This window comes from Zootoca vivipara, chromosome 8, assembly GCF_963506605.1.
Source record: "Zootoca vivipara chromosome 8, rZooViv1.1, whole genome shotgun sequence".
Taxonomy (NCBI): domain Eukaryota; kingdom Metazoa; phylum Chordata; class Lepidosauria; order Squamata; family Lacertidae; genus Zootoca; species Zootoca vivipara.
Window position 1 is genome coordinate 46,272,905 of NC_083283.1, and position 20,907 is coordinate 46,293,811.

Consider the following 20,907-nt stretch of genomic DNA (forward strand, 5'->3'; position numbering starts at 1 on the left):
CCAGCATGACAAAGCCGCTTCTGGCAAACCAGAGCAGCACACAGAAACACCGTTTACCTTCCCGCTGTAGCGGTTCCTATTTATCTACTTGCATTTTGACGTGCTTTCGAACTGCTAGGTTGGCAGGAGCTGGGACCAAGCAATGGGAGCTCACCCCGTCACAGGGATTCGAACCACCAACCTTCTGATCAGCAAGCCCTAGGCTCAGTGGTTTAGAAAGTGTCTAATGTGCTCCAATAGCCTTATAGAGTTTCTCCTACAAAAATGTTTAGATGGCTTTGAAGGGGGATTAGATTAGAGAAATTAATTAGATTAGATTAGATTAGAGAAATTAATGGATGAAGTATCTTCGGTATCTATTTGCCAGGGCAGCTAAACAGATTCTCCAGGTTCAAGTCCAATATGCCTCTCAATGCCAGTTGCTCGGGGCAACAATAAGGCATTGTTAAAGGAAAGTGCACTATGTAAACCTTTTTGGCTGATCCAGTAGGACACTTCTTAAGGTTCTTGAATGTTTTTACCCCAAGCTCTGCTTTATCTCCCTCCACCCTTCTAATTTAATGTTTAACTTGCCTTTGTAGGTATTTGGCATTTCCTCCAAAGAAACTTTTATTGTCACAACCACAAATAGAATACAGATCACAAATGAAAACTTTGGTACGTAAGTTTTTCTTAATGGATACAATCTATACCAAAATATTCTCTGATAAAGTAGGGAAAGTGCATGAAAACTCATGCCTCACCCATTGTTTATTTCTGAGATGCCACTGGACTCCTATTTTTTATCATAACACTAATTAGTTTCTGTATACATAGCAGGATTTCAAAACATAAAATCAGAAATGAGAAATATTTTTATTCTCTGTGTATGGAAATCAGTTTTTTAAAAGAATAACACAAAAGTTAAGTGCTAACATTCATGTAGTAGCAATTGAAAATTAATATCCCTTGTTAATCGGATATCTGATTTCATTACTAAATTGTTTTTTTTTATAAATGCAAGCTAAGTAACTTATATTGCAAGTCTAAGGAGGAAAGAAGCTTTGTACTAAGTAATCAAAACAATGTACATGCAGGTCCTGCTTTCCAAACACAATGTGTGTAGTGTTTTATCTTTTTGTAAACTGCTGTGAAGTTTTTTTTATGCTCAAACAGTGTATACATTTTATGAAAGAAATATATAAGTAAATAAAATATATTTAATAAAATATATTTAAACAGTAGTATGAAAAATGAAGGATTTTTATTTCATATATGTGTTGTAGGGGAAATGGTTAAAGATGGCATGACTTTCTATTTGCTACAATCAGTTGACCAGTCACTCCCCTCTGCAACAAAAGAGCGTATTGATTTCCTACCACATTATGATACACTTGTGAAAAGTGGAATGTATGAATACTATGCTAGTGAAGGACAAAATCCTCTGCGTAAGTATATCAGGTATTCTTTGAATTGTAACTGTATGACACACAGTTAATTAGTACATTGTATTATTAAGACCAATGTTTGCTATTAAATTCAATGAATAGATTTAAAAAATAAACTGTAATTAAAATAAAGTTAGTATTAAAGTAATCTTTAAAAAAATATCATCAGGTTTAAAACAAACGTTTCCCAGCCCTCTTCCTCTTTTCCCTTTAATAGCATACACAGTTTACAACCCCAAAAAGTTGCCTCCCCCTCAAGCTCTCCAACAACATACCGGTACTTTAATGTGTTGAACAGCTGTACCAGTCTATAGTGTCCTTTAATCTCTGGTATTGGCATAGCACCCCACATTAGATTGTGGGGTATGTGGGGAACTCAGATCAGAATACTGCTAATTATATTATGGATGGCTGATCTAAAATGCTGACTGGGACTGGGAAATTGTCCCAGCAGAAGACATTACCTGAACTTACAGTATGACACCAAAATTCAGTGTCATCTTAGTACGAATGAGTCTCTGTCAAGTTTCTAATAGCCATCTGTCAGTACCTCTCCTGTCAGAGAGAAAGATACTCCTCTTTTCAGAGGGAAAGAAGATAAGGTATAGCTTGTATCGTATGTTGCTTTTCAGGAACGTGTCAAAAGTGGATATTCTAATTTTTGTTAATAATTTTAATTATTAGCAAACATTTCTCTCTTTCTGTTTAGCATTTGCTCTTGCAGAATTAATTGATAACTCTTTATCAGCTACTTCTGAAAACACTGCCGTCCGGAGAATACAGTTAAAGCTGGTAAGTACCTAAGGAGCTACTCCAGTGTTTTGCAGGCTTGTATGATAGTATCATCATATACTGTTTCTTCTTCATTTTAAAAATTAGTTATTTGATGACTCTCAAGGGAAACCAGCCGTTGCCGTGATTGATAATGGAAGAGGCATGAGTTCTAAACAACTGAATAATTGGGCTGTGTATCGGTTATCAAAGTTTACACGACAAAGTGATATGAAAAGGTTAGGACATTCTAATTTCAATTGTATTTAAGTATAAAATTGATGAATTTCATTGTGTAAGAATTCCGTGTTCTCAGGACATGTTTTTAAAAGTTCCCGTAGTTCTTAAATGCTGAAAAATTGAAACAGCTAACAAAAAGTCCAAATAATTATACTTTGAGGTCTCAGTATTTCATGTCTTTTATCTTATGTTAAGATATGTAGTTTTTACATTGATAACTTTGTCAACCACTTGAAATACTCTAGTAAATTAAAAAGGTAAAGGAACCCCCGACCATTAGGTCCAGTCGTGACCGACTCTGGGGTTGCGCGCTCATCTCGCACTATTGGCCGAGGGAGCCGGCGTATAGCTTCCAGGTCATGTGGCCAGCATGACAAAGCCGCTTCTGGCAAACCAGAGCAGCACATGGAAACGCCCTTTACCTTCCTGCTGTAGCGGTTCCTATTTATCTACTTGCATTTTGACGTGCTTTCGAACTGCTAGGTTGGCAGGAGCTGGGACCAAGCAACGGGAGCTCACCCCATCACAGGGATTCGAACCGCCGACCTTCTGATCAGCAAGCCCTAGGCTCAGTGATTTAACCCACAGCGCCACCTGGGTCCCCACTCTAGTAAATTACCAGGAAGCAAATCAATGTTTCTGTATATTTGAATATATAATGGAGATAATTTGTAATGTTTAGTTAGTAGTAAGCATTACGTGTTCTTGCTTGGTATTTTCATTAATTGGAAAAGTTTTCAGTAATGTCTGATATACTCACGCTTGCATATTTAACAGTTTCTGCTATTACTTTTTTTTGTCTAATTTTGGTATTAGTGATCATTCAGGATATGTGCGTCCTTCAGCAGTACCCCGCAGTTTAAACAGTGATATATCATATTTTGGGGTTGGCGGTAAACAAGCAGTGTTTTTTGTTGGACAGTCTACCAGAGTAAGTAACATTTTGTATTTTTACAATTTCAGCCATTTTATGTGGTACTTTTTAGCTAACCTAGTTTAGCAACAGGCTATGTGTGTTATCCTGCTTCTGTATGCAGCATACCTGTAAAGTGTGCCCCATGCTGATACAGTAGTCATAATGAAAATCATCAGACCATTGTCTCCAATTGACTATTAGAAAGGACGTCTGTCCAGTTAGCAGTTATTGGGAACACTGGTTTGGCTTACCCACACCCTTCATGACCTTTGGTAAGCGAACAGGACCCCCTTTGCCTCCCAGCTGTTAGTTGGCAACAATAGTTTTCATACATGAACCACAGTCTGGCAATTGGGACTGCTGGTCTCAAACACTGGATATTACACACTTCAAATGAATGAGTACTCTGCTAGGAGTCTGTGCTGCTGGTGGAGAGAAGGCAATCTTTGTCTTGAACACGACAGAGTAATGAGACGGGGTGTATTCTATATCTGGGTGCTGTACTGGGGGGAGAGGCATACTGATGACCCCTTCTTGTCATCTTGTGTGCACTTTTGACAGATGTGGCTTCTCTTTACAGTAGCTTGCTCTTTGTGTGCTCCTGGGATTGTATCCAGGATTGTAATTCTAAAACTGCTCTATTTATTATTTAAACTTTTTAAATCTTGAACAGATGATAAGCAAACCTGCAGATTCTAAAGATGTTCATGAGCTTATCCTTTCTAAAGAAGATTTTGAAAAGAAAGAGAAAAACAAAGAAGCTATATACAGGGGATACATTCGAAACAGAAAGGTTAGGAACTTAAATTATTTGTTAATTATACAAAATACTTGAAAAAATGTCATCTTAGTACTTAACAAGTAGCTAATAGGGTTTAGGCAGTTGTTGGGAAATTAATTGTACCAACTAGTTTTATCTTTTCTGATAAGCAGCTGCACAAGAAAGATGAGAGCAGTTGTTGCCCAGTTTATAGTGTTACAATTCCAGTCAAGTGACCTATTTTATTTTATTTTAAAACCTATTTCTCAAAGCCATCTGACTCTTCCCATATTGTTAATGATGATGAACGATTCCTGCACAATCTTATCATGGAAGAAAAAGACAAAGAAGGTTTTACTGCAGTAGTTATTACAGGAGTACAGTCAGAACACATGCAGTACCTGAAAAACAATTTTTACCTTTGGACGAGGCAACTATCGTGAGTTGTTTGTTAAAATAGTTATTATGTTCTAATGCTATTGACTCAAATCTTGCATTACTTAAGTTTTTTTAGTACAGTTTCTACAAATAATTTATTAATTGAATTTGCTATATATTTATACTAGTACACTTAGTGCTGCTTTCAGGCTTCCAGTTGCCAGTTGTGGGGTGCCCATTTTATAACTTGAAGTAAATGCTTGCTTGAATATTCAATAGTGAACCAATTTTGTAAATGTATATTATTCAAACTTTTAGCAGACACGTAAACCATTTTTTACAGACACATATACCATTACTATATCCATGGACCAAAAGGAAATGAAATTAATTCGCCAATGAAGGAAGCAAGAACTTCCAACAATATTGATATTGAGGTAGGATCTATATACATTGGTTTACAAATAAATACATTTGCTTAGAACCAGGGACTATGCAAAGTGTTACACTTGCAAAACAGGGCTTTCCCATTTCCTCCTTTCCCTGCATTGCTTCTGGTGTTCAGGGAATAGCATGAGCAATGATGCAGTGGGCTGCCAGCTGAAAATATTGTCCCTTCCTTGCATGAGCAAAAGTGCCTTTCTGCTAGCATAAGGAATCCTACCCATTGAACAGTGGAAACCTCTGGATCCTACCCACTTAATATTGTGTATATCTGCCCTGCAAGGAGTTAAAGCTCCAGTCATGGCTCTAACCTTTAAACAGCCCTGCCACTACCACTCCTATAAGCTATAAGTTAGTGGGGAGCACAGGTTCTTCTGATACCTGGTTTGCACAAATCTTGTTGTTAAGTTTGTATTATTTCTGCCTCTTGATGACCGTGGCAACAAACAACATTTATAGGAGGAACTTGCATTTATTTATTGTTTATTTGTAGATTTCAATGTATGAAAAAGGGAAGACACCTAAGATTGTGAATCTTAGAGAAATTAAAGATGATATGCAGACATTATATATAAGTACAGCAGCGGATACTTTTGAGTTCAAGGCACAAGTTGTTGGAGAAGGTGTAGTGGAAGGTGTTATACGCTATCACCCTTTCTTGTATGATAAAGAAACATATCCTGATGATCCTTGCTTTCCTTCAAGTAAGCTGGGTAACTTTCATACTATTTCTCATTGATGTACTAATAATGAAGGCTACATTTTGCATTCTCCTTGTGCAGCTCTTTAGCTTGGGAGCGGGGAAAACTGCACTGAAGTGATTTCACTTCTGCCTTCTGACTTTTTCAGAGAGTAGCAATAGGGAACTATTGCCCCATGTAAATCGCTTTGATAGACCTGATGCAAGGCCTTTGACCTCATCAGCCAAAAAGGACACTTCACACTGCTCAACAAGATAGGATGCCCACCTAAGCACTATAGTATGATTGTTTCCTTCCATGAGAACATGTGTGGCACCGTCCAGTATGACAATTCATTCTCAGATGCCTCCTCAATAATAATAATAATAATAATAATAATAATAATAATAATAATAATAAAAACAGTGTGGAGAAGGGCTATGTTCTCAACCCAACTCTCTTTGGCATATTCTTCTCCCTGTTGCTCTCATATGCCTCCAGATCTACTGCAGGTGATGTGTGTGTCCATTCAAGAAGTGAGAGGGTCTGTTCAACCTGGCACATCACGATACCAAGACAAAAGTGTGGTGGGTTATTATCTGGGAGATGCTGTTTGAAGATGACACAACCTTGACATCACACTCTCGAGGAAGCTCTACAGCAAAGCTTTCCAAACTTTTCATGTTGGTGACACACTTTTTAAACATGCATCATATCGTGACACAGTCATTCAGTTTTACTGGCAAACCAGAGGTTATACTAACCCAGGCATCCCCAAACTGCGGCCCTCCAGATGTTTTGGCCTACAACTCCCATGACCCCTAGCTAAGAGGACCAGTGGTCAGGGATGATGGGAATTGTAGTCCAAAACATCTGGATGGCTGAAGTTTGGGGATTCCTGTACTAACCCCTTCCCAGCTCCGGGAGGAGAGAGGGGAGAGTTTGCACGACACACCTACATACTTCAGCTGACACCCTAATGTGTCACGACACATAGATTGGAAAGCTCTGCTCTCCAGAGTCTCATCAGCCGTTTTGCCCAAGCCTGCATGATGAAGACCAACATCCTTGGTCAGGACGTCGCCAGCACTCAATAAATCAGCATTGGTGACAACATGCTTGAAGTGGTAGACAATTTTGTCTACCTGGGTTCCACCATAACCAGCAACCTTTTCATTGACGCTGAGCAGGACAAGCATACTGCCACGGCAGGTATGGCAATGGCTCACCTCTCCAAAAGGGTATAGGGAAATCTGCCTAGGTAGCTTCAGTGGATAGAAGTGTCTTATTTACTGGTCTTGACAGGTTTGTCAACTACAGTTCTTCATGGAAAGTGATAACTTGGCTCAATGCTCTATTAACCTGAAGACTGAACAGTTTTTACTTACTCTCTGTGGAGCTGCTGGTTTGGAAGTTGCTGTCAGTGCAGAATACCAGGGTGCTGGTGGGCACAAATGGCCAGGTGCACATTGTGCCTCCACTGGTTGCCTGTGTGCTTGTAAGCCCAGTTAAAGGTACTTCTGTTGACATCTAAAGCCAGGAATATCTGAAGGATTACTGCCTTGCTGGCAGTTCTGCTGTGCTGTGAAGTTTGTGAAGTGGCAGTACCTGAGAAGACCTTCTCTATGGTAGCCACTAGGCTGTGGAATGCCTTCTGAGGTGCATCTGGTTTCATCACTGTATACATTTCAGCAACTGGTCAAGCCACACATTTTTGCACTGACAATTGGGGCTGGAGGATGAGATTAGAATATCCCTCACTGCAATGTTGCTGTTTCTGTCTGCTCTTCATTCAGCTTAATTTATGATCTAGTACTGTTTAGCTTTTACTTCGTTAACTTGTAGTATTGAGCTTGGAGGTAACCTGCCTTGGGGCAGGCTACATGGTGAAGGGCAGGGCTATAATTACATGGGAGAAAACATGAAGCCTATTGGGTCACTGGGTATTAAGCTGTACAAACTTTACTTTACTTATTTACCAGTGTTGAATAACTTTTATTAGTTTGCTGCATGTGTGAGGGGAAACTATGACAAATAATTAGAAATAGTGGTTTAATGTTCTATTTTGGAGAACAATGTCTTCTGTCCTTGCATTCCTTTGTAATTTGACACTCATTTTTCAATTTAGAATCAAAAGATGACAATGATGATGAAGAATGCTATGTAATAGAAAAGGGAGCAAGAGGGAAAAGGCCTATTTTTGAATGTTTTTGGAATGGAAGACTAATACCATACACAACTGTTGAAGAGTAAGATTATACCTATGCAATAATTTACATTTTAATTATTTTTATTATTTTTGTAAAAGTTTCTAATCATTGCCTTTCTCCCTAAGCTTTGAGTGGTGTGCTCTGCCCAAAAAGAGAGGTCTTGCCCCATCTGAATGTTACAACAGAATTTCTGGTGTGTTATTTACGAATGACAGATTTCAGGTCAGCACAAACAAACTGACTTTCATGGATTTGGAACTGAAGTTAAAAGACAGAAACACACTTTTTACAAGAATCGTCAATGGACAGGTAATACTTGTTCAATTTAATTGCTTGTCGCAACTGGGTAAATAAATTAAGAGAACCGTTAGATGTGAGCTTTCTGACTTTATTGACTTACTTTAGATTTTTAAATTACATTGCCTAAGTTTAGACTTTCATTGTATTTGAGGAGTTTGGTATGTGTTACCATAATGTCGGGGCTGGCTCCTGGTCTGAGGGGGCCCTGGGCAAAGTACTTTCTGGTAGGTTCCTTCCCTACTTCATCAATGGACCTTGGGAAGCTTATCTGGCTTTAGTGTCATCAATAAGTACGGAGCAGATGGGTCTAGTCACCGTTTTAATTCCCCTCAGTGGCCAAGTGATGGTAGGTCAGGAACATTGTGGGTAATTAAAATTGCGGCAGCTTGTATCTTTGTAATTTTAAATAATGGCTAATTGAAGCTGAGGCCTGCACAAAAATGCACCTTCAGACAGTCATAAAAGCTGAACTACAGTTACTCTAATGCATGTTCAAAATTCTTCACAGGAGCAAAGAATGAAAATTGACAGAGAATTTGCATCGTGGCTCAAGGACTGCCATGAAAAACATGACAAACAAATAAAATTCACACACTTCAAAGGAATAATTACACGCACTGAGCTGCACTCTAAGCGCTTGCAGAGTCCCTGGTCTACATATTTGGCAATAGAATGGGATGGAAAGACATACAAAGCTGGGCAGCTGGTAAGTTAATTGCTTATTGATGACACTTTTTAAAGATGGCCTAATGCAGATTTGTTGATCTGGATGCAACAAAATACATGTATAAATAAAATTATAATATGCTTTTAAAAGAAAGTTTGCTGGGGGGAAAGAAGTACTTTGTTGCTTATCCTGTATAATACAGACAAAAATATTGAAGTTATACATTATTATATGTTATAAAAAGCTAATTTAGGATTCAATTATTGCTACTGTAAAAAAATTATTTTAAATGTTTTTATTCATGGAGCATTTCTACCCCACTCTTGTAATGCATACATATCCCTCTGGGTGTCTTAGAACAATTAAAAGCACAGTATCATTATGAACCCATGATGTCACAATACTTTTTTTACTGATAATTTTAATATTCCTTGTAAATGGCTTAGTGGTTTTATTGCAATCAAGCAGTGTGTGTGTGTGGGTGTATGTAAATAACTAACACTTTAATTATGCCCAGAAACAAATTAGCAAACAACGCAGCGGTTGCAGATGACATGTAAAGTTAGCTGTTTGAACACTGCCCTAAAACTGGATCTTAAACCCCTCAAAACATGCTCACTCATTCTTGCAGTTGTGTTCTGAATCAATCGAAGTTTCCAAAGATTGTTCAAAAGTAGCCCCAAATTCAACACGTTGCAGAAATATAACCTATATGTAAATAACACATGTGTTGCTGTAGCCACATCTCCTAATCTCAGGTAAGTGGCCCATCAACCTATGATGGGGAAAGGCACTTCTGGCCCCTGATAGCCACATGCTTGTCAAGATGCAAGGCTGAATCTAGGACTAGCCACAAATTGCAAGCCTGCTTCTTCAAGGGGAAAATCAATGAGACAGTGTTTTGGCAAGCAGGGTGTGAGTGGGTGAGTGTTGTAACCCAAGGTGAATATTGATGCTCACCCCTCTTAATGTGTTCCATTTTATTGTTTTTATAAATTAACAAAGCCGGTTGGGATAATCTGGGACTTCCTTGAAGGCAGCAAAATGTCTCAATAAGGCATTTATTAATTATCACTACCAGCTGTTGCCTCTCATAACTACAAATGCACCCCATCAGCACAAGGGTTCCCACTTGCAAAACAGGACTTCTCCCCTCTTACTGCAACCCAGTTTGGGGATTGGAACTGGACTGTTAACTTGAAAAGCAGCAGCCTTGCTGTGTGTGTCAAGGTGATCAAACCTGAGACACATGTAAAAGTTTTATTCTCCTAACCAAGTTTTACACAGCCTGCGGTGTCTCTCCCTAATGAAAAGTTATCCCTCAGAAAAGGGAAATAGGAGAACTCATCTTTCCAGTTTCCTATCTAAGCAGACTAGCCCACCCCCACCCACCCCACAAAGGATTAAGGGATATCCACACCAAGGATCCTTCCCAGGAAATCCTTGCAGCAATGACAAATAGGGAAAATGGTGAGGTGCAAGAGAAAGAGATGCCTGCAGACACATGTTGCCTCTGTGGGTTGGCATAGCCTTCTCCAAAAGGGGCCAGAGGGAGAACTGTTTTTATAGAGATATGGGGAGATATGGGATGGACAAAAAAGTCCCATCCCACAGGATCCAGAATGCCATAAGATGGCAAACGAGCATTAAATCCTGGTTCTAGATATAAAAAGTGCCTCTGTATTGTCCTCTTCACATTCATGGAAACATACTTCAGGCTCAGAGTTAGGGTCTAGCTAGCCCACATTACCTGCATCACCAGGTTGAAACTTGACCTTCACACCTCCCATCCATTAGCCCGCAGCCTTGCTTCTTTGTTTCAGCCTCTGTAGGGAAAACACATTTCAGATAAATGGTTGCTAAGACTTGCTAGATTGGACTGTTACTTTCAAGGTTGGAACAGACTGCAGAAAGCTCCATTATTTTACTAACAGCTTGGATTTCAAAATCACAACTAAATTTAATTATTTTTAAAACATTTCAAAACGAAAATATAGAAGAGATAAAATAAAAGGTTTAATATAACAATAAGTGTTTTTGAAAGTATGAATACAGAAACTTTCTTCCCAGTGATATATTTTTAAAGTTCCAGTTTCATGTTGGTATCCAGCTAGTATCACAAACAAGCCACACCTCACCTGTCACTATGATATGTGGGAAGGTTTAGTCCCAGCCAGAACAGCTTTTACTCCCTAACAGAATATAGACTGCAAACAACATTTTTTCCCTAAACACTGTGCCATTGAACCAGCATGGTAAAACCTCTTAAACAGTCCCATCCCCCCTCCAGTTCGTAACATAGTGTAAGCTCAGTATTTAACCATGCAGTGGGTTCTCACCTGGGGAAGAGCTTTTAAATACTAAATTGCATCATGCAGGAGATGTTTTTACCAACAATATTTTTGGCTACTGAAGAATTGCAGTAAATAGGACTGTGTTTGTTAGTCTTTGTTGTTGTATGTTCATGCAGATTGAATGGATCTACCAAATATTATTTCTAGGATTAAATTAAATATATGAACAGTTTAAAAAAATACTGAACTTCTATTTGTGTCTTAGGTAAAAACAATTAAAACACTTCCAATACTGTATGGCAGAATACGGATTTTTTTTCTATATGGAGATCATGATGGAGATGTGTATGCTACGGGAGGAGAGGTTCAGATAGCTTTGGTAAGTGAATAATCAAAAGTTTTAAACTGATTCAGTGATTTAATTAGATTAGAGGCAACAATTTCTTTGAAAGTCTTTCATTAAGAAAAGTAATTATATGTAAGTCAAACTGATTTCACCTAAACTTGTTAAAAACTTGTACAAATCTCTAAATGATGCTCAGTTTTTTATTAGCTTGTTTATTATATGTCTGATTTAGAGATATTAGAGAAAAGATAGCTGTAGTTGACCCATTTCACATTTTATTTGATAATAAGGTTTTAGCCCCTCCATTAATGTCAGGGCACTGCCTAGCAAGACCTTGAGGGTAGAGAGGGAGGAGGAGGCTGGACAGGGACAGCTGGGAGAAGGAGGACAGGAAATAGGAGTAGGAGAAGGGGAGGGGTTGGCAGGAAGCAGCCAGGGAGTGAAAGGGCTTGAGGATGCTGAGCAGGATCCACCAGCTTGGGAACAGAGGGGGAGATTACGCTGGTCCCGTCAGCAAGGGAGAGGTGGGAGTGGAAACATAAAACACAGAGGTGGAGATTAGGGCTGCCTAAGCTTTTATGTTGGAGAAAAAGCTGCTAAAAGTTACTTCCTGTATCTGAGTCCAACAATACAAATGGCTGAATGATGTCTGCTGCTTTGTACATATGTAAATAAAGACTGAAATATGTATAGCTTTGAGTGATCAGCACCATTTCTTGCGGAGAGCACCCCACTACTCTTACAGCTATAGATAACAATTCTTTTAACCTACTTTCCTCCCAGATCTTCATATCACTTAGATAACAGCAAAGAGGGGTGACAGCCCTGTACTTAAGTACTGTACTATATAATATATTTTTTTATATTATAAACATTTAATATAATGTTTAATCCTGAAGTCTCAGGGAGGGCATCCCAGAAGCCATTGAATGTTGCTATTAATAATTAAATTTCTCTACCGCTCTTCAACCAATAATCAGAGCAATTTACAGTAGAAAAATACACACCACAGTAGCAAATAAAGCAATACCCCCCCCCAATACAACCTATGGCTTTTAAAATTAGCCAAAGGCCTGAGAGAAAAGGAATGTTTTTGCCTGACACCTAAAGTTATATAACAAAGGCGCCAGGCGAGCCACCCTAGGTAGAGCATTCCACAAGCAGGGAGCCACTGCAGAATGTTATGGGTCTCTTGGAAGCCCCCTCACAGACACTGTAGATAAAACCACAATTAATGCTTCAATGGTAGAGAGGGCAAAAGCGGGGCATGGTGGAGGTTAATATGGGGAGGATTTGGACCCTCCCATTCCCCGTACTGGGAGTGGTAAAGAATATCAGCCCTGATGCTAGCATAATTCTTTTCCTCTACTTTCCCACCCTGCCCCTTCTGCCCTAGCCAACGTGAGATTGGGTAGGCTCAGGATTGTTGGTTCCAAGGGGACACATTTACCACTACCAGCCCTCATGGATTGTTCTGCCCATGATGGTATAAAGTTCTATATATCTGAATCCAGATATAATTTAATTCTATGATTCCTTATCGGAAGGCATTTATGAATAAGCAGCTTAACTTTTCAGGAACCCCAGGAACTCTATGATGAAACCAAGGTTATACCAATATGCAAACTTGATCGTTCCGTTTCTAACAAAGCAGTGAAGAAATACATTGAAGAGGAAATGTCCAAGTAAGTTTATATAAGACAATGAAGAGCTAACCTGTTAATTCAAAAATATGCAGGCTGTGCTTATTTATATTTATTAAATTTGTATACCGCTCTTCACCCGTAGATCTCAGGGCAGTTCACAACATGGTTTAAATGAATTATTCTAGCTGATTTAATTGATTAAAGTCTGTAGTGCCAGAAAACATAAATAATAACTATTTTTTTTAAATTAGGCTTCCTGATAGGTTGTCCGTAACATGGCCCGAAGGAGATGAATTATTACCAAATGAAACTAAGCTTGCAGGAGCTACCATAGGTATGTGTTAATGATACAGGGTTGGATCTAGAAAAAAGTGACATTCCTCCCACCAGCAGCACATCATGCCTCCTAAAAGGACCCTTCTGAATAATATGAGCTATGGCACAGGGGACTGAGGTGGAAGTGGAGTCATCAATAATCAGGTAGAGGCAACTTCCATGAAGGGAACTGGCACTTATGGAAAGTGTCTCTGCCTAATTTTCAAGCATTTGTCTCCCCCAACACAACAAAGCTCTTTCAAAAGGGTTCTCTGACTTTTGGGGAGGCTGCTAAGGAGAGAAGGGGGTTGGAATATCATGTTCCACCAATCCACTTCTATGGACCTTGTGTGTGTGTGTGTGTGTGTGTGTGTGTATCTAATCTGTAGTTTAATTTAAATATTACTTATAATGACTAATTAATGGAAAAGTGGAGTTGAAAAGAACTGACACTTAGATGTGTTTAATGTACTTGGGGGGGGGGTGTCTCTGTTTTTATATATTTATACAGGAGCACTAAGAATTGAAATATTGAATAAAAAAGGAGAGGCTATGCAAAAGCTTCCGGGGTCAAGTCATGGAGCAGCGAAGAAATTGCTTGTGGAACTTAAGGTCATTTTTCATTGTAAGAATGCAATCTGTTTTCATTAGATTATTTTAAAACATTTTTATATTGAAGTTAGATATACTAGCCATTAGAACAGAGCTTTCCAAACATTTCATGTTGGTGACACACTTTTTAGACATGCATCATTTTGCGGCACAGTAATTCAGTTTTACTAGCAAACTGGAGGTTAAACTAACCCCTTTCTAGCCCCGGGAGGAGTGTGGGGAGCTTTCGTGTGACACACCTACACAATGCTGGGGAAACTTAGCCAGATAATAAATTATTATAATGCAGCTGCCACACTAACATGTCACAACACACAGTTTGGAAAGCTCTGCATTAGGATAACACAATATCTCATGTGTTAAACATTTAAAGTCCTGATGCGTTTTAAAATAAATTCCTCTAAAGCAGCAGTGGGGGATCTGTGGCCTTCCAGATGTTGTTAGACTCCCACTCCCTACCTACTGGCCATGCTGACTTAGCCAGCACATTTCAGGCTACTAAATTTAGGGGATTTATTTACACCCCAAGAGCACCAGTTTTGAAGACAGCAACAACATTAGTGTGTCTATTTTTAAGGAGACACAGCACTGGGGGGGGGGGCAGAGTAACCCCTTACTTAGTTACCTTAATATTATTATTAAAATTCACATATATCCTATATTATTTGTTTGAAACCCAATGCATTTAAAGATACCTTGGCATAATTTTTATATGTGTTTTCTTTCTTCCCCCTATTTAAGCCCATGATGGAGATAAGGAAATCATTTCTCATATCAGTCAGCATGGGGGTAAATGGCCTTACTGGTTCAAAAGAATGGGTGAGTGTTTTTGCTTTAAATCTACCTTGCAATTGAGCAATATTTTGATTATTTCATTGTAAACTTTGTTTCTGATTATACACAGAAAATATTACTAAACTTGGAACCTACACATTGAAACTGCAAGTGGTGTTGAATGAAAGCAATGGTGACACTTATGCAGGAAGACCTCTTCCATCAGAAACATTTAAATTTAATATAATAGGTAAAGTTAATACTGTTGTTGTACTTTAACCAGTCAGTGCCTGTTCTTTGCATGCAGAAGTTAGCTGTGATACACTCAGAAAAATACTATTTTTCTATTTAAAGTTGGATTAAATGTTGAAAAAGTTATTGAAAGTGTTAATAAAATATAAATGCGTTGAAGCATTCAGGCTGCATTCAGATGGGTGAAGAATGACTAGAATTAAACCACTAAACAATTTCATTGTAATAATGTTCTCCCCCCCCCCATCTACCTCAGAGGGCAAGCCTCAGAAGTTTTCAATAGGTCTTTTGGATCCCCCATTTCGAGTTGGGCATCCATTCAATATTCCTCTAGATGTCCAGGATGAATTTGGTCATGCTACTCATCTGACGGATGATATTGTGCCAATTCTTGAGGCTAGGTAACTGTCATTTTAATTATTTTGTTTATTTAGTATTTTTAAATAAAGATTTGTATTTGCTCTGTTTTCCCCAATCCACTGGGTCCCAAATAAATGTTGTGCACACACAGCTAGGTGTTTTTCGCTTCATAAACTGATAATCTGTCTCCTTTGTACCAAAAACTAAGAAATCATCTCTTGAATTCTTACACAGTCTTGAGGTTACATGGTGTTAATGCAGGAGGAGGTGACAGGTGCTTGCTTTATCACAACTGAGGCTTTTCACCCATGGAAAATGAATGGAATTCTTAAACTGGGATTTTTCACAGTATTTTTAACTGGAAGGATTCTATATGCCGATGGGAGATTCCTCCCATCTAGTTCAGGAGAAAAGGCTAATTCCATTAGAAGGAGCAATGTCTCAGTATTTTTCTTGCCTACAGTGAAAAGCAGTGATGGTAGGCAGAGATCAACTGAGAACATAAGGGATGAGACAATATTTCAGGTATCTTGGATAAAAGAGGACGTGTCCCTAAAATATGGAATTAAGCCATAATCTTCATTGACTGAAATGTCTATCATTCTCTTGAGCCGTCTCCCCCCCAAAAAACACTAGGCAATTTGAATATTTTGCAGCAGTGCCCAATCTGGACAGGGTGTTATCATTCCCAAACCAAGAAAATAGTGTTGGATTTGGTATCTGAAGAAGTGTGCATGCACACGAAAGCTCATACCAAAATATAAACTTAGTTGGTCTTTAAGGTGCTACTGAAGGAATTTTTTTATTTTGCTTCGACTCAGACCAACACGGCTACCTACCTGTAACTGGATTTACCCATGCGAGTTATTTCTAATCATAGACAGACACCTGGGCCTGGGCCTTTAATTTTCCTCTGGTGCGGAGTTGTTCCCCAAAGTCATCCTGACAGTAGCCCTCTCTTTTCTGTGCAACGTTAAAATAATAAGTCCACAGTTTTGCATTTTGCTTATTCCTCACTTGTGGGAGCATCCAAAACCAAGAGGGCTGCTCCACAGTAGAGGTTTCAGAAGCTTCTGGAATTTTAGTCTCCTGAAGTGAATGAGAAGGGTCACTCAGCGCCACAGAATATTCTGTATATTCAGAAAGAGCCCTCATGGGTAACTCCACATTGTGTATTATTTAGTTGCAATTTTAAAATGGTCACTTTAGTTCTGAAAATTATTTTCACTTGTGTTTGTAGTGGCTTAACATTACAGTATGAAGAAATAGATAAAGGACCAAATTGTGCCGTTAAGGGTGTAACTGCTAAAGGCCTGGTAAACAATTACCAGGGCAAGGTAAGTTGAATTATGGCCAAAATGCATCGTTTACTTTTAATAAATATGTTGTTGCATACTTGTGTACTGTATAAAGAATCATAGTTGTTGTTCATATGAATTAAAATATTTATCTAAAATATTTTAATAGCTTATATATTTTCTATTCAAGAATTAATTTGTAGATTATTAAGTCAAGTATTCTAGAAGTCCTTCAAGTCTAAGTGGGAGTGGCTTTGGCGTGCAAGGCAGCTTCCTCGCGCCCAGCCGCAGCTCTGCTTCAACTCCACTTCCGGGTCACGTCTGACCCAGGGACAAAGTGGAGAGTCGTGGCACAGAGCTGTTGCCCCTCTCCTCAGCGAGTGCACCCCCCACAGCAGCTCCATCCCAAAGTCAACCCTGACCTGGAAAGATGAAAGACCGTGGGTGCATGAGGCACCCAGCCTGGACACCTCCATCCCCAGGTCAAGCCTGACCCAAGAGGCAGAGTTGGGCTGTGAGGCGTCAACCTGGCAGCTCCGACAGAGAGAGAGAGAGTGGGTGGCAATGTTGGCACCCACTCTCATGGACTGTGGTGTGTGAGTGGGCCCGTGGCCCGTTTTGCAAGGCAAGCCTCACGGGGCTTCCTCTGTGCCCTGCCCCCCTGCCCTGGCTGCAATTTCCTTACCACTGTTTCAAGTACCACTTATTTATGTTGGGATTACTGTAAGTGTGTCTTAATGCAGGATTTTGAAATAGAAGGAGCCTCAGTTAAGAACCTCAGTTAAGTAGCTGAGGGTGTTAGACAAGAATAAAGATTAAAAGTGGAACATTTTAAGTCGTTTCCTAGGGGGTGGAAATATATAATTGCTTTACAGGATTATTCACTTTGAAAACTGAACAAAAAAAAATTCATGGGCATTATTTAACAATGACTTTTAAAATTATATTTTTCAATAGAACTTCAATCTGAAAGTTACTCTTCCTGGTCTGAAGGAGGAATCCCAGGTTTTGAAAATTAAACTTCTTCCAGGTTAGTGAAATGTTTGAAACATACGACTTCATTAATGTGATCCACTTTACATGGGCCTGTCATTGAATTAAGTCCAGAAGCTGCAGCTAGTACAAAATACTTCTGCTCTCTGGGACAACCTATTGGTAGCATGTCACTGCCAATTTGTTACTAAGCTAGATTCAAGATTTTACTACTGTTATATAGGGCCCTTTATAGTTCTGGACCAGGGTATCAAAGAAGCTGTCTATCTTCCTACATCACACCCCAATTAGTTACATGTCATGATGAAGATCTATTGATGATATAAGATGCCCCTACAGTAAAGTTGTGGTACCCGGTCTCTGGAATTCTCTTTCTTTCAACTGAAGTAAGCCCCAATGTTGTTTTTGATGCTTGCTGGGATATTTTCTTTTCTATCAACCCTTTCCAAATGAGTCTATTTCTGCAGGTTTAATTCTGGTTCTTCTTTATGTAATGCTATTTCATGATCCGTATCATGTTTTATATTTCATTTCTGTATTCCACTCAGGTAAATGTAGAATGGTTTATTAAAAAAGAAAGTCTCTATGGAATTTTTTTAAAAGCTTGAATTAAATAAAAATAGGTGTTCTGGAGCCATAATCAGATGTAACGTGGTATTATGTGGTCTCATGACAAAAGGTATAACTCAAAACCAGTTTCTCATAAACTTAATTTTGAGGGGAGTTCTTTTTCTTTCCAACATAATATTCATCCAATTTATGTCTTATGTGGTGATACCATAAATCTTACCTTCCGTACAACTAAATTGGTGTTTTCAGTTGCATATTAAATATTTCAGTTCCATTGAATAAAAACTTGGAAATTATTCTTAAAACTTACTGAATAGCAATTAAAAAATGTTTTTGACTTTTTCAAAGCTGTCTTGGTTGTTTGTTTTGAAAACAGAAACTAAACTCTAGTTCATAAACAGGTCCACCATGGCAGCTAAATGTCAAACCAGACACTGACACGTTGAAAATTGAAAATGGAACAGCATTTCCTTTCCAGGTAGAAGTGCTGGATGAAGTAGGCAACATAACAGCACAACCAAAACTAATTGTTCATTGTAAGGTAGGTCAACAGCTTGTGTTGTTCTTCTTTAAAAAAATATGACATTAGTGCAATTGGACTAGTGCAATTATCTCAGTGTTATGTTACTGAAAATTGCCTCTGACACTACATACGAGCATCCAAAATTCGAGGGTAGAGGCCCATCCTTCCTTAGAAATGAATTAGAGATTGTCTTCCTTGCCCCCTTGCTTCATTTTTCAGCAGGAACTCGCCAGAACTCAGTTCAGGCACCTCTCAGGTGGGCACCATTGCCATTATAAGAGAACTAGAGAGGTGTACATGGTAAGTTCCGGCACCTCTTTTTCTAGAAAAATAGCATTGCAAATCCATTCATCAAACGCTTTCTTTGTATCAGGGTAATTTTGAATATGCCATAGTTAACTACTGTGTTCAAAATATTTTAATAAGTTACTGTGCAATTGAAGTTTGCAGTTACATTTTTAAAAAATATTTAAACCCCTGAGCAGATTTTTGCTTTTACTTTCTTCTTTTGAGTGAAAATGTTCTTGGGTGGAATGAGATTTCTATTTGATGCTAGAAGGCAGGATTACAGCTGATTAAGGGGGCTTTGCTGATATCCAACTAGCCCCTACCAGGTTACTTCTGTCTTCGCTCTGGAGAGGCTGTGTCCCACGCTATTCAGCTTTGCTCAGACATGTGCTTCTTGTGTGCTGTTGTGTTAGTTCTCAGTGGTGTTTGTTTGGTGTTTGCTGCTGTTGTTTCTTGTTTGTGGGGGGGAAATGGGTGTTGGTCTTATTGGTCACCTGGGGGCAGGAAACAGTAGCGTCTGATTTTCTATGCAGTTTTTTCTGCATTGATGCATTTCGTTGATCTGCGGTGCTCCCTGTTTGCTTGAAGGGATTTCTTTTGGTTTCAGGGGTTGGCTTGTGTCCTTTGTGCTTTGGCTTGGTGCTACTACTTATTTAATAACTTGAGATTAGATTAATTAATTATTATATTACAGGAAGTACTAGAGTTTTAATTTTATGTGGTGTGGCACTTTGTTTCAGGCTACTTCATGAAGCTCTCAAAAAGAACACAAATGGGCTTGAATTAACCTAATTTATAAAGATGTTATTTAAATGAATCAAATTAGCTTTTTTTGATAGGCGGTCATGAAAATTTCTTAATAAGAATTATTCTTACTTTTCTTTATGACAAAACTCCCCCCCCCCAAAGTACTTCAATTATTTCTGAGACTTTTATTCCATTACTCGGTACCTTTATCCAAGGGGTGGGGAACTGTGATCCTCCCAAGTTTTTATATCCAGCCCTCAGGACACTCCCCTGCCCAGCACACAGTTCACTGGCTCCCTCCCTGCTTTCTTCAAATGCTTTTGCCCGGCTGAAATGTGTCATTGTATTGGAATAATGCCTCTTGCTTGCTCGGATAGAAGATAAGTGTGTCTGTGTGTGGAACATAGCAAACTGTACTGTACGAAGTGTCTCATCCATTACTCTGCCTACTTTTGCCCCTTGCCCTGCCTGCTTTTTCCCTCTTGACCCTACCCTGACCCTACCCATCAATAGCATGCAGCCCCCAGAAGGGTTGAAAATGGGGAGATCCAACCCTCAGGCTGAAAAAGGTCCTTAACCCCTGCTTTGTGCCCACCTATTGATATGAAAACTCTCATTTATGATGCGATTGTTTTAGTTTTCAGGAGCTCCAGGCCTTCCTGTATATGCTGTGGATTGCAGCAGTGGTGGGATAAATATCTTAACTGGACCAGTTCTGCATGTAGAGAATATAAAGAAAGATCAGACACTTAAAGCAAGGTTTGAAATACCTGTAAGTTGAGATAGCTGTAATGTTTTTGCTACTTGTTGCCATTTAGTGACCTATGACACTTGAATGCTCAAATTCCATTGGTTGAGATGTGGGCAATGTTGCTGCATGAAATTCTTTCCACAGGTGGCTGGATCAGTGGAAGTGACCCTATCTTACTCTGTATGTAGTTGCCCTTATATTCTTCTGGATTACTGATATCTTTGAATAATGAGAAATTGGTTGTCCTTAATAAATATGATTCGACATTTCCAACCTATTTCACCCCTCATTTAGGTCAAAAGACCTCAGAACCCCAAGACCATCTAGCACGAACTGAAGGGGCCT

At 39.0% G+C, this 20,907-nt stretch overlaps 1 protein-coding gene across 3 annotated transcripts in view; it reads left to right on the top strand.

Moving 5' to 3' along the window:
* Positions 1–20,907, top strand: part of SMCHD1 (structural maintenance of chromosomes flexible hinge domain containing 1) — a 66,646-nt gene that overhangs the window by 3,940 nt on the left and 41,799 nt on the right. For 2 of the 3 annotated variants that reach the window (XR_004693201.2, XM_035125048.2), the window contains exons 2-24: positions 582–657; positions 1,266–1,427; positions 2,137–2,219; positions 2,307–2,437; positions 3,255–3,369; positions 4,028–4,147; positions 4,387–4,553; positions 4,836–4,929; positions 5,430–5,640; positions 7,745–7,865; positions 7,952–8,135; positions 8,635–8,832; positions 11,353–11,466; positions 13,012–13,118; positions 13,331–13,413; positions 13,906–14,019; positions 14,748–14,825; positions 14,911–15,030; positions 15,289–15,433; positions 16,633–16,729; positions 17,648–17,720; positions 18,655–18,794; positions 20,449–20,583. Coding sequence is in view for 2 of the 3 variants with exons in the window: in XM_035125048.2 (XP_034980939.2) it covers positions 582–657; positions 1,266–1,427; positions 2,137–2,219; positions 2,307–2,437; positions 3,255–3,369; positions 4,028–4,147; positions 4,387–4,553; positions 4,836–4,929; positions 5,430–5,640; positions 7,745–7,865; positions 7,952–8,135; positions 8,635–8,832; positions 11,353–11,466; positions 13,012–13,118; positions 13,331–13,413; positions 13,906–14,019; positions 14,748–14,825; positions 14,911–15,030; positions 15,289–15,433; positions 16,633–16,729; positions 17,648–17,720; positions 18,655–18,794; positions 20,449–20,583 (2,868 nt within the window). In the remaining variant the exon portion in view is untranslated. Of the gene's footprint in view, positions 1–581; positions 658–1,265; positions 1,428–2,136; positions 2,220–2,306; positions 2,438–3,254; positions 3,370–4,027; positions 4,148–4,386; positions 4,554–4,835; positions 4,930–5,429; positions 5,641–7,744; positions 7,866–7,951; positions 8,136–8,634; positions 8,833–11,352; positions 11,467–13,011; positions 13,119–13,330; positions 13,414–13,905; positions 14,020–14,747; positions 14,826–14,910; positions 15,031–15,288; positions 15,434–16,632; positions 16,730–17,647; positions 17,721–18,654; positions 18,795–20,448; positions 20,584–20,907 lie in introns of those variants that run through there. The other variant, XM_035125049.2, reaches the window with a different exon arrangement.